General features: G+C 50.1%; 3 protein-coding genes across 5 annotated transcripts in view; 1 reads left to right on the top strand and 2 right to left on the bottom strand.

Moving 5' to 3' along the window:
* The window catches only part of LOC125959113 (carnitine O-acetyltransferase-like), a 2746-nt gene extending 1703 nt beyond the window's left edge, over positions 1–1043 (bottom strand). Inside the window, exons 1-2 of one of the 3 annotated variants that reach the window (XM_049691900.1) lie at positions 573–1043; positions 1–499 (exon numbers count right to left, since the gene is read on the bottom strand). The exon at positions 1–499 is cut by the window's left edge and continues 1703 nt beyond it. In XM_049691900.1, the coding sequence (XP_049547857.1) occupies positions 1–389 (389 nt within the window). In that variant the 5' untranslated portion in view covers positions 390–499; positions 573–1043. The remainder of the gene's footprint in view (positions 500–572) is intronic. The other 2 variants (XM_049691901.1, XM_049691903.1) reach the window with 2 other exon arrangements.
* A 128-nt stretch (positions 1044–1171) lies between these two features.
* LOC125959109 (engulfment and cell motility protein 1) lies at positions 1172–4130 on the top strand. The gene has a single exon (XM_049691894.1). It carries the CDS (start codon positions 1317–1319, stop codon positions 3483–3485), a length of 2169 nt encoding a protein of 722 aa, XP_049547851.1. The 5' UTR covers positions 1172–1316; the 3' UTR covers positions 3486–4130.
* A 228-nt stretch (positions 4131–4358) lies between these two features.
* LOC125951505 (villin-like protein quail) overlaps positions 4359–12500 on the bottom strand; it is an 8504-nt gene continuing 362 nt past the window's right edge. The window contains exons 2-5 of the mRNA XM_049680380.1: positions 7069–7278; positions 6788–6996; positions 4856–6710; positions 4359–4782 (exon numbers count right to left, since the gene is read on the bottom strand). Of these exons, the coding sequence (XP_049536337.1) occupies positions 4456–4782; positions 4856–6710; positions 6788–6996; positions 7069–7278 (2601 nt within the window). The 3' untranslated portion in view covers positions 4359–4455. The remainder of the gene's footprint in view (positions 4783–4855; positions 6711–6787; positions 6997–7068; positions 7279–12500) is intronic.

Here is a 12500-nt window from a genome sequence, read left to right as displayed (position 1 = left end):
ACGATCACGGGATCGCGGTACTCCATGTAAGCGCTCCGTAGCCACCATTCGGCTAACCAGCTTTCCATCTTGGCCGCACGCTGGTTCAGCAGTTCCTGCAGTTTCTGTCCGACAGCACCGGAAGCGGAAAACTGTTCCGTTGCCCTCTTTGACGCGGCCAATACCTGTGCATCGACGTGAGGTTCAATGGATTTCAGCAACTTTAGCATCGTGTCCGGTAGCTTGGGCACGGGTTGACGCTGCAGCGTCGCTACCGTAGATCCACCAGCAGCCGTATTACCCGTGCTGTACGATGCCGCTGTTAACATTTTACTCAGGCCGGAAGACGTCAGCACTCTCCCGAGTGGTGTGGCCGTGGTGCGGGATTGAAATAAGCGCGTCATGTTCATTTGATTCTTGAACTTTGGACCGATTTATCGAAGGTGACCCGGGGAAGGTGAGCTCGATCCCCTGCTCGTTGTGGCCGACCGGAATGACTTGGACGGGGTGGTGCACGATGCTGTAGAACACAAATACAAAATACGTCAATATTCCGCGATTACCAGAAACAAAACTAACGAGCGATCGCGAACCTACGATCGGCGACTGGATCTCCACGTAAGCCGTTCCGAGGGGCTTCCGTGAACAATCGCTCTTACTGTTCGTTCTCGTGGGGCCACGAATGCTGCTTTTTTGGGGGCTCTCCTAGTTGCCGCCGATCGTGGAACACAGGAAAGTGAAAGTAATCAGGGCAGGATCGAGTTCCCAATTCGTGGAGCCGGGGGATCGCGGGATCTCAGCGCACGCTGGAACGGCAGCTCCCCTCAAAACCAGTTAGTGTTGGCAAAATAAAACTCGCGTAATCTGGGCCACCAAGGGGGCAACACAGCTGATAAGCGAACGGCGGTGTAGTGGGTGGTATGAGGTGGGAGGTTGCTTTTGTTTATGTAATGTAGATTTTGGTGGAACGATAACACAATTTCAACAAAATATAGATTGCAAATAATAGTAAAAAAATATGTTTTGTGTGACAAATATTACACGTTATCGGTTTTTTTGGTAGTTTTTTTTGTTTCTTTATCTCGGGCAGGGCTGAGTCACTTGCTAAAACGACAAGAAAATTTATCGCATAGTAGACGACTTCAAGCGGGCCCACCGTTGACAGCGCCGACGGGCCCTGTTTTTGCATCTCGGACCTCGGAAGTTTTGTGTTTTCGCTATCTCGCCACTTTTTCCTCAAAAAGATAGGGACCCAAGTTTTGTGGCCAGCTCATCGTCGGGTTTAGGCGAACGTAAACGGGAGTGGCAAGGTAGGGCGTCCGACGCGCGGCACATTGATGTTACCGAAATCGGCCAGAATGCCAGCGATCAAGGATAGCCATATCGTGAAGATTGCGGTGAAGTTCGTGGACGATACACCGCAGATGTACCCGCAGTTGATCGAGTTCGACCAACGGCAACCGCTCAGCGCAATCATCCAGAATCTGTGCAGCTCGTGGGGCATCCCGGACGCCGAGAGCTACGCACTCCAGTTCGACGGCATCAACTACGTGACGGAGAAGAACCGCAATGAGGTGAAGAACGGAACGGTGCTAAAGCTGCGCCACTCCCCGTCCAAAACGACAAACGACATTCTGGAAAAGCTGAACGGCGACAACAACGAGGAGAAGATACGCGTTCTGCAAACCTTGCAGGTGCTAAGCGAGGACAATACGTTCGCGCTCGAGTTCATCAAGGAGCAGGGCCTCAGTCTGATCATCGCACTGATTGAGGATCCGGCCTGCGTGGAGAACATTCTTCAGTATGCGCTCTGCTCTTTCGTCTGTCTCATGGAACACGGTACGATCTCGTGGGACATTCTGCAACCTTCGTTCATCATGCGGAACGTAGCGCTGATTAATGGTTCCTCAAATGAGGACATTCAGCAGGCGGCATTGGCCATCCTGGAGAACATAGTCCAGAACAGCAACAAGTGCGCGCTGGTCGAGAAGGAGATCACGCTCGAGACGCTACTCAAACTGCTTCGGCAATCCCGTCAACATGTGCAGCAGAACACGATCGCGCTGCTCAACGCACTGTTTATCAAGGCGGACGAGAGTAAGCGACGAATGCTGGCGACTACGCTCAGTTCGAAGCAGTACCGGAGTGTGATTAACAGTGTGATCACACCCACCATGGGTGCCGAGATGGCGCACCAGCTGTACGTTCTGCAGACGCTTACGCTGGGTTTGCTCGAGCAGCGCATGAAGACACCGATGGATGCCCAGGACCAGGATGCACAGGAGAAGATTAAAGAGTTGCGCCGGATAGCGTTCGAGGCGGATGGCATTGATCCGATACCGGATGTGACGGCACGTCGTCATCATCATTCCGGTGCCCACTCTGGCCACTACAAGAAGCTCGGGTTCAAGTGTGACGTTAATCCGGCGCAGGACTTTATGGAAACACCGCCCGGTACGCTAGCGCTCGACTGTATGATCTACTTTGCGCGCAACTACACGCAGAGCTACACGAAGGTGGTGCACGAGAACAGCTGCAGAGCGGATGAGCACGAATGTCCGTTCGGCAGGACGAGCATCGAGCTGGTGAAGGTGCTGTGCGAGATCTTCCGTATCGGTGAATCACCATCAGAACAGGGTCAGGAGTTTTACCCGATGTTTTTTACCCATGACCATCCATTCGAGGAGTTCTTCTGCATCTGTATCGTGGTGCTGAATCGCACTTGGAAGGATATGCGCGCCACCACCGAAGACTTCGTGAAGGTGTTCTCGGTCGTCCGGGAGCAGATCGTACGCAGCATCGTTGGACGACCGGTCACTTTGGAGGATTTTAAGACCAAAATCAACACGTTCACGTACAACACGATCACGACGCTGCGTCAGCAGGAGCGCACGTCGCGTGAAGAGTGCGAATCAACCGCTTCGGCGATCGTTAGCTTGAAGGAGAAGATTACGCCCGAAATACGGACCTTGATCAAGGAACAACGACTGGGCTATCTGATCGTTGGCACCCGCTTCTGCAAGTACAGCGGAGGTAAACGTGAGCGGGATAAGTATTGGTACGCACGGCTCTCGCCGAATCACAAGGTGATCCACTACGGCGATTGCGACGAGAAGACGGTACCGACGCTGGAAGAGCTCTCCAACAAGCTGCCCGTCATCGACATCCGCCAGATGCTGGTCGGTAAGGAGTGTCCCCATATGAAGGAAATGCGATCGAAGAAGTCCTCCACACCGCTCGGCTTCTCGCTCGTGCCGGATGGTAGTGAACAGACGACACTTGACTTCATAGCTCCCGATGAAGCGACCTTTAACTACTGGACCGATGGCATTAATGCTCTGCTTGGGCAACCCATGACGAGCAAGCAGCTCGAAGAAGACTTCGAAACGTTGCTTTCGATGGAGATCAAACTGCGCCTCCTGGATACCGAGGGAGTCGACATCTCGAAGGAACCTCCGCCGATTCCTCCCGAGCCGGAGAATTACGATTTTTGCTTCGATAGTTAGAAAGGGCAAGCTCCCTCAGAAATCGCAACCCCTTTCGACGTTCAACAGTACAGTGAGTGGGTCCGGATTTGAAAACCAAAGTTTTGTAAACGAAAAGGTTGAAGCAATAAGGGTAGATGATGGGATTAGGTGCATTTACTTCTCTCTTTAGGACTTTCCCTAGAGTTTCCGACCGTTGTGAGTGCTGGGGTCACCATAGTGGCGGAACGATAAATTCGAAATTCTCATTTAAACCAAAAGAAAAATCATTCTGCTGTAGACGAGAGCGGTTAGTTGCGCACCCGCAGCATTTGTCGGTATGGCTAGCTTAGGTTAAGTGCGGCTGAGAAATCGCAAACAGTAAAAGATAAAAGCCAAATATTCCACGGAAAACTATGCAATACATATTCACCTTTATACTTATTCGCTATTTACTTACTCACCATGTACACCATATATTGTGCTATCAATTATGTTTTTAAGTTCAACGTTCATACACCATCTCTGTTTCTTCCCTTTTGAGGCAGGTGCATTCTATGAGTGGAAACCTCTGAATACCGTGCTGCTTTGGTACGATGAACAATCGTAGTGGGCTTCTTAAGTTGAGCGAATGTAACGGATGTGTGTATGGATATAATGAAATATATAAACTTTTATACAAAATATGATAAAGTTCCAGGTTCAATTAATTTAGATTCCAATTAAATTACCAAGCCATGTAAAATTTATAGTATTTCATATTGTAGTACTTTAGTACTTTTCGCAACGTCTTTAACGTACATTCGAACGTACGTACATATCATATTGGTGCCGTCTTTGCCATTGAACTACTGATTTGCAGTTTACACGAATGCGTTTCACTATCCCGCTGAACCCCTGAAAAGAGCATGAGTGTCCAGTTCAGTGAAAGTTTATTCAATTTTGTGTATTAAAAGTTCTCTACACTAGTTTAAAAGACAAAAGAAAAACGATAAACATAACGGGATAGCTTCTAAAACAATTTCCGCTGCTTTTTCAGCTCCACCTGCTTCCATTTGGGCAGCTCCTCAAACTCGTGATAGGTCATGTTGAACACGGTCACGAAGTCATCATGCGTCAGGTGTACCTCTTTTCGGGTGGGGTTGATACTCGCCGGCAGTTGGGTTGCATCGCCACCACATCGCAGCATATCCAGTGGATACTTCTGATAGCGATCGAAGTCATCTCCGCTGCCATCATCACTGCGTACCGAACTTCGAGCGGCCGGAATCGGTGCGCCAGTCCTGCCAGCAGCGGCACCATCGATTTCCATACGCAGATTCTCATACAAAACACATGTCTGGTTGAAAGATGAAATGGAAATGTGGAATTGGTAAGTATCAGGTGGGCTGCTAGTGTAAGTTCATCCCTACCTGGTAGTACTTGTTGTCCCAAGTATCGAAAAATCCGACGAAGGTAATCGGTTCCTCACCCTGCCGCACAATAGCAACAGGCATCGCAGGATCCCTCTGCACTGGATGGGTGGTGATGAGCTGTTTGGCCAACTCCCAACCTTGACCCTTCTCTTCCGGTGTGGTCTGCTCTCCGATCCACACGTAAACGATACTTCCTGCATCGAGCAGGAAGACACCGTCCGGTCTCAGATCCTGCTGCGTGAAGCCATAGATCTGCCGCAACGTCGGACTACCGACATCCGGGAGCAACAAGCAGTGATACAACGCAATCACGGCCCGATCCCACGTTTGCGACACAGTTTGACCCCCAACGGCCGGTGGCAGGATAATATTTCCCGCTACTGTTGTCTTTTTCAGCTGCGACAGAAACTTTTCACCGACCGAGTTGAAGAACTCATCCGTCTCGTTTGACTCCATCACGAGATTGTACTCGCCCAGGTTACTTGCGATCGATTTGGCCATTTCGCGTGAATCACCCGTCGAGTACTGACCACACCAGATCCACACCTCGTTGTCGGGTGCCTTGAGGATGTAGCAATCTTCCGGGTAGTAGAGCGTCTTGCTCGATACCTGTACCGCCTTGCAGCTGTAGCTGGTATTACCGACGACCTTCAGTACAAAGCTCGTCGGATAATGACGTATATCGAGCACACCCTGCTGTTCCAGACAGGCCTCCTGGGCATTCAGCACGATCAATGCACCTTTGAAGATCTGTAAAAAGTGTGGCGGTTCCATGCCCTCGCTAATGCGCACCTGCACCACATTTCGCTTCAAATGGTCGGACAGCTCCACCAGGAACGCATCACCGATGGTACGATGTTCCGGTGGGGCGTTCAGTCCACACCAGAGGTACAGCACGTTACGGATGGAATTGGGTAGCGATCCATTGGTATGCTCGGTACTACAGGCCACCTGATAATGCACGACGTAACAGTGACCGGAATAGAACGTTTTCGCAAACTTGGCCGGTATCTCTTTGACCTCGTCCAGTCCAATCTGGTACACGGTAATATCACCGCAACCATCGTCGATCAGCTGAATACGAGCCGCAAGCCGGGGTCGTTGGATCAGCGTAAGGGCGTCAAACTTCTCGGACACCGTACCCTTCACGTTGTTCCCGTTAATATCTGCACTGGTCCATGCAGGGAAGAGCGCCACAAATTCGGCCGGTTCGAGTCCATCGATAACTCGACCGACCGGTGTACTGGCTGGGTATCCTTTCTTGATGACGTAACCGCGCACGTGGCGCATCGCTTCGGCACGGTTCTGCTTCTGCGAGCTCCGTCCAATCCAGATCCAGATCGAGCGAGGAAAGTAATCAACAATGTAGATACTATCGCGCCCATACAAATCCGCTTGCTCGAGGGCACCCGTTTTGACCAGCTCGACACGGAACACACCATTGACAGTGTCGCACTGGTACAGCTTCAATAGCGTCTCGCCAGCGGACGGTATCAGAGGCATCGGTTTGACGAAGCGCTTCGATAAGTTAAGGTACCCGTTCCAGATGTCCTTCTGTGCGATACCCATCGATTGCTCGTATCCATCGTCAACGATGGCCAGCTCGGCGATACCGTGCCGCTCTTTAAGACGCTTGCCTGCGCCAATGCCAAACACACGATCTGCCGATGCCGTGACACGTCCAATCCAGACAAATACGATTCCCGTCGTCTGCAGTAGCATGATCTGTCCGCTATTAAAGCACTGCCAGCTGATCGTACGCTGCTGTACACATCGCTGCGGTGCGTTGCACGCGATTTGATACAGCCGCGGTTCGACGGGCGTTGAAGTTGGATCGTTACCACAGTGGACACTGCAAAGGGATAGAGGAAGGTAAAGAGATTATACCTGTGTTAACGGCAGCCACCGCCCTCATACTCAATCACTTACATTATGCCATCCTCCTTGAAGTACGACAGAAACCGAATACCTTCGTTGCCTTGCGACTCCCGGAACTGGGTGGTCTTGTGGTCGAGATGTAGATCCAGCTCGATAATCTTGTAGGCCGCAGCCTTTGATCGCTCGGGAGCGATGTTTGCCCCGAGCCAGAAGTGAATGTTACGCTCGATCGTCGCTCCTGGAGTTTTGATTTCGCGACTCTGCAAAGGAACAAAGCGTGATCGCAAGATGTCATTTTCATGGATCATGGATCGATTTTCGACGTTACTTACGAGCGTGTTCTTGTCACAGGATGTGCCAGCCACCGATGCAGCATATACGACGTAGGCACACTCATCGTAAAACGTACCGTACTGCTCCTTAGGTAGCGTCTCGACATGATCGTTCTGGATGCGCCACACGTGGAATCCGATCGAACGGGCACTAATCTTCCGGAACGCGGTGTCGATCTTGATGTCCTCATAAACGGGACGCTTCTGGTCCTGAGGTGGAAGCAAACAAAAGATACGAGATATACGAGATGGTTAAGTCGATACTGCGGTCGTAAAATAGCGGTTGCTCTATGATGAACAAGATTTACGAAGAGGAGAGAGTATTAATAACAATAATCTCCATTTGACGCCTATCTCGCCGTATCGCGCACAACGTGCGATGTGCAGCAGGCACGTCCATTAGCGTCTTCTGACACCTTTCGCTACATTCCGTTCCACCCGTGTATACTACTTGCTGGCGGATACCGGTTGTCGTCTGGTGAGCCATCGCTGGTGGCATCGCTAACGCGCGTATGATGATGCTACGCTCCGCTGGAAAGGAAAATCGGTGGCCTTGTCGACGGTGGTTTACCACGATGTTCCCCAAATCGGTCGATTAGTAAAAACCAAAAAAAAACACCATCGGGGCGGGAACTGCCCGAGCTACCGAAGAGGACTCACGGGTGGGTCCCGCAAGTGCCGCACAACTACCGCATCGAAAGCGATCAATCCATCCATCAATCTCGATGATACACCGTGGCGAGCGGTCAGAATCGGATGGCGGTTACTGGTTTCACTTCTCGTGGAGCCGCGTGCGGCACATGCCCATGCCTGAGGTTAATGACTATGGAGCCAGTTCGTCCGTTTCGACGAAAACTGGAGATCTTCTGAACTGAACGGCATGCCACAGAGCGCATCTGGACAGCCCGTAACGAATTAGAATTCGAAGGTTGGTATTCCTGAAGGAACGGCGGTACCACATGGTTGCCGCGGCCCTACTGACATGCTGGCTCGATGCGAGGTGTGGCTTGCACTCAATTGGTGGTCTCAATTGGTATGTGATCGGATGTTCTCAGGCCTAGATTGCGTGCACCACAAAGGTTCGTTATTGTTGTGGTTCACCCATTGTTTTGATATCGATTGATCTGAGTACAAGGGACATCCCTAGGAGTGTCTCCGCACAATGATTGCATGATTGATTGTGTTGGGAGTTTGGGTCTATTGTTTCAAGGACCAACCCTTTACGGTTAGCAACAATGTTTCATATGGTTTCGGGGTGTGTTTATGGACCAAAATATTGACCTTACATGCAACATAGTTATCTTGAGATGGACAATTTGTGGGTGTGGATAACTTCATAGCAGAAATTCTATTGCGTCACAACTAGCTCATCGATAGTACCACTCGTACATTTCTGGGGCAAGTATTCCAACCAAGTACCAAGTTTTCCAGTTTCGTCTGGATGACTATTCTTTTTTTGGAAAAAGTTACGCAGATAATACTATTTTCTGCCGCCACTATCTCCTTGTCCTCTAATGGGCCAATTTTACGGTCAACAATCAATCTCTGCCACAATGGAACCACCTGTCGGAAGTAATCTCAACTTTTCTTTCCGGTTAATTAGTTGACAGTAGCATGGAAATGATTAAAAATGTTTAATATCCAGCCATACCCAACATTAGATAGATCGTCCAATCAAGTTTCACCATCCGTCACCCACCACCCGCCATCCGCCCCAACCCCCTGTGCGATCGTTCAACTTTCCAGTCGGTCGATCGGTCTTGCCGATAGTAAACGGGCAACAATGCAACCACAGCTCAGATGGCTCAGATTTATTACCCCCGGGGGAGGGGATTTGCTTTCGACGACGTTTAACCAACGCTCAAAAACCACTAATTTTATGTAAATTATTTACTTTCCTTCTCGCTCCGACACCGGTCGATCTTCGTTTTGTACACAAAATCAACCCTTAGTACGGGGAGGGTGCGTAGCTGCACCCTAGAGCGGCGCATCTAATCTCGTTTCGGACGAAAACACTGGGTGCCATTAATGAAACGAAACGTGAGGTTTATAACCCCCCCGTGCAACAAGTGGTAAACTTCGGTGGTAAGGTTGCATCGCCGCCCTAATACGCACCTTTTTGCGTTAACGATCTGTTCCGATGCAAAGTAGCAAGTATTGAAGGGGCCATTTCATTCAATGGCACACCATACAACACTTGCAGGCCACGTTTATATTAACGGTCTTCAAAGCAGTGATTATGCTGCATTTACACCTGTTAATGCTACGATTTACAATGGAGTTCCTCCAGTGAGGGGTGAAACTGTGCTTCTGCTGCCGCCGACTGATGAGAAAACCGGCCGTGGCTCGGGTGCGCCATACCATTCCAGTGTGCGGATCATTATTGTCATTTTTATGCTGAACACATCACCATCATTACTTCGATGGGCGACAACGGCATTCATTCAAAATTCTTTTATACTTTCCGATTCTATGGTGCCACGTTTCCATGCTGCACCTTTCCTCTGCCATAAACCGTTGCGAACATGGGCAGCGCATAAATAATATGCAACAGTCCACACTAGTGAGGCCAAAGGGGTACAGGAAAAGTGTGTGCAGCAACGGCAGCATATGTATCCGCCCTATAGCCGGGCACACGCTAGAATACAATCGGAAGTGGAAACGTCTGCGGTAGAATGGTGAGAAGAGTGAGGCAACGGTGTTGAAAACGGTCACCAGCATATACCCGGGGCGGTACGATCAAACCTTCCCCCCCCCGGGGGAGGGGAGGGGGAGGTCGAGCGAGCAATCACTATTTGCTCCAGTATTTTTGCTACCCCCAACATGCCTGCATGCAGCAGCCAGTGGTGTGCATAAAAGTGCAGTTTCGCTGCAGGTTCGCTCGGGACAATCTCGGGAGGAATAAAATGTTTGTCCCGCGGTCGTTAGGTGGCGATTGTTTATCATAGGCTCATAGCTGCGTGGGCCCCGTTTGTGGGCACGTTGGTGTGTACCAACCAACCAACCAACCAACCAACCAACCGACATACCAACCATCAAGATGCAAATTCATCTGCTGTAACAGGCGCAGCGATAGCAACAGTGTCACGGGAAGGTGCCCAAGCAATTATAGTATTTCCTTGCTTTTCTCGTCTCTGATTCAAACCGATGATTGTGTACGGCCAGGAGCGACGGCCAGGAGGTACGGTCTTGTTTTATGGCACGCCATTACACCCTTTCTTTACCCATGGCTTGCTGCTGGTGCTGGGTTATTTTAATAAACAGCTTCATCTGGTGCCTTTACCTTGCCCTGTGGCAAGTGAAATTGAGGTGGATGTAGATTTGTCCATAAAATCGCGAACATCCGTCGCTTCCGCAAGTACCAAGCAAAGCTCTGCCCTACACCGAGAGAGCGATGATGGATAGAGCATTGAGGCACCCGCTTGAATTATGATCGTACGCGAAAACGGACGTTTCTCTGGATCGAACCGGAAAAAACGATGGGTAGGGTGGGAACCATGAAATTAAACCGATTGGTGCTTGGTGTAGCAATTTGCAATCGAGAACTGCAAGCTATCAGCGGTCCACGAACCTCAGATGAAAGCTTTTGGAGATGGATAAAAGAACCCGAGGAATGAGGCCGATTCGCAAGAATTAATTAGTCCGCTCGGCGAGGTCAATCCCCTGCCATGCGCTTAATTGAATAGACTTTCTGGCTTTCCATACATTTCCATAGCACAAATAAGCGTTTTCCCCGATCCCCCCTTTAGGCGCAGGTGGAGAGGGAAACGTGGCTCGCGAGATCAACCGAAAGATTTGCCAAAGATGGCAATGGAAAGTGAACGCAAGTTCTCGTTAGCTTTCGCCCGCCCCGAAAAATATCGGATACGGCACGCGAACGGCACACGATTCGAGCCAACCGACGCTACGGTCCATCCGCGGCCAAACAGGAAGTAGTACAGTGAGGGTGACGGCAACGAAAAAGACGTTCGTTAGCTTCTCGGCACAAACGATGTGCACCTGTGTGCCATAAATTCAGCAAGCAAAAAGGAAGGAGGAAGGAAAGGGGAAGCGGGAGGAGGGAAAAAGCCATAAAGCTAGCTGCAGCGCACCCGATCGTTACGGTTTCTCTCTCTCTCTCTGTCTCGGTTCGGGGCAAATCTTTCTTATTTGTTAGATTAAATTATGAAAGGAAAAACGGCGCCGTGTGCATGGCGGGCAGGAGCCGGGGGTACGGTGGAGGAAGCGAACGCAAGAAGGAAATTGGAGGTTTGCCGTGGGGGTTTTCGCGAGCACGTTCGGAGGAGAGTGCGATCGCACTAGATAATGTTGCCGCTTTGCTGATGTGTTCCGTTGGAGCTTTTTTCCGCCTTCTTTCTAGATTAGATTCATCGGTTGGGCTCGACGACATGAAGACGAGGAATGACAAGAATTAGGTGACCAACATGGAGCAACGGGATTCGTAATGGATTCGCGTGCGAGCTTCTTTGCATCCTAGGTCCAGAGGACGATTCCACATTCCGTGGAGATGGAAACTGAACGCACATTATCTCGCAGCGGATAATCTATCCATACTCTGCGCCGACGATCCCCTTGGCGCCTAGCGGGATGAGGGGAAGAAAGAATGTCCCACATAAATCTCTTGCTGCTCGCCATTATTTTTTTGTTTTTTTTTTGGTTCATCATCTCTGTTCGTTTGTGCCAAGTCAACGCTAACACAGAGCATTATAGCTGCTAGCACTCGTGAGCACACGCAAAATGGCGATTAATTAATTAAATTTAAAAAAAACTCGTGATTGCTACTGCTCTTATGGGCAGGAATGGCACGAAGCTGCAGAGAGCTTTAATCTTCCCCCGAAGAATGGCAATTTCTTGTTTTTAAAATGAAAAGATCATAAAAGTCTGGCAAACAATTGCTCCGGCTACGCGATCAAAGCGATCCGAACGCGCGTGCATTAGCGTGTGCAGAGTGGCGTCGGCCAGAGGTCAACCAACAGTTCAGGGGGGGCCGGATGCTCTTTCGGGTTTAGACTTTTATGATTTCCTTCTGGGCCACTCAACATGGACCGCCCGTGGGCGGACAGCGCTGAGTTGAGGAGAGCTAAAAGGGCACAGAAGCAACAGTACGTTGTTGCTGTTGATGCCTGTTGCTGATGCCTGTTGCTCGGTAAAAGTAGAAAGAAGGAAGTGCAGGATTTGATGCGAATGTCGGTTTTGAAGGAGTAAAGCAGAGCGGACCTTTACTAGTGCCAGAAAGAAAGAGAGTGCGGCTCATTACACGATAGTTCACGTGCAGCAGCTTCGAACGCTGTCGAACGCTGTCGGTCCGCCAACGATAATGTCTGTCATAAAATGAAGGAATTACGGAGCGAGCGAGCGAGCGAACGAGCGAGCACTTAAAAACATAACTAGCCTGTAGCTGTAGCAGAAAGCAATCCGGAAACATACGGTCC

Source organism: Anopheles darlingi, chromosome 2 (genome assembly GCF_943734745.1).
Source record: "Anopheles darlingi chromosome 2, idAnoDarlMG_H_01, whole genome shotgun sequence".
In the NCBI taxonomy this organism is placed as follows: domain Eukaryota; kingdom Metazoa; phylum Arthropoda; class Insecta; order Diptera; family Culicidae; genus Anopheles; species Anopheles darlingi.
Note: the sequence above shows the minus strand (reverse complement) of the source record. Positions and strands in the feature narration are given on the sequence as shown.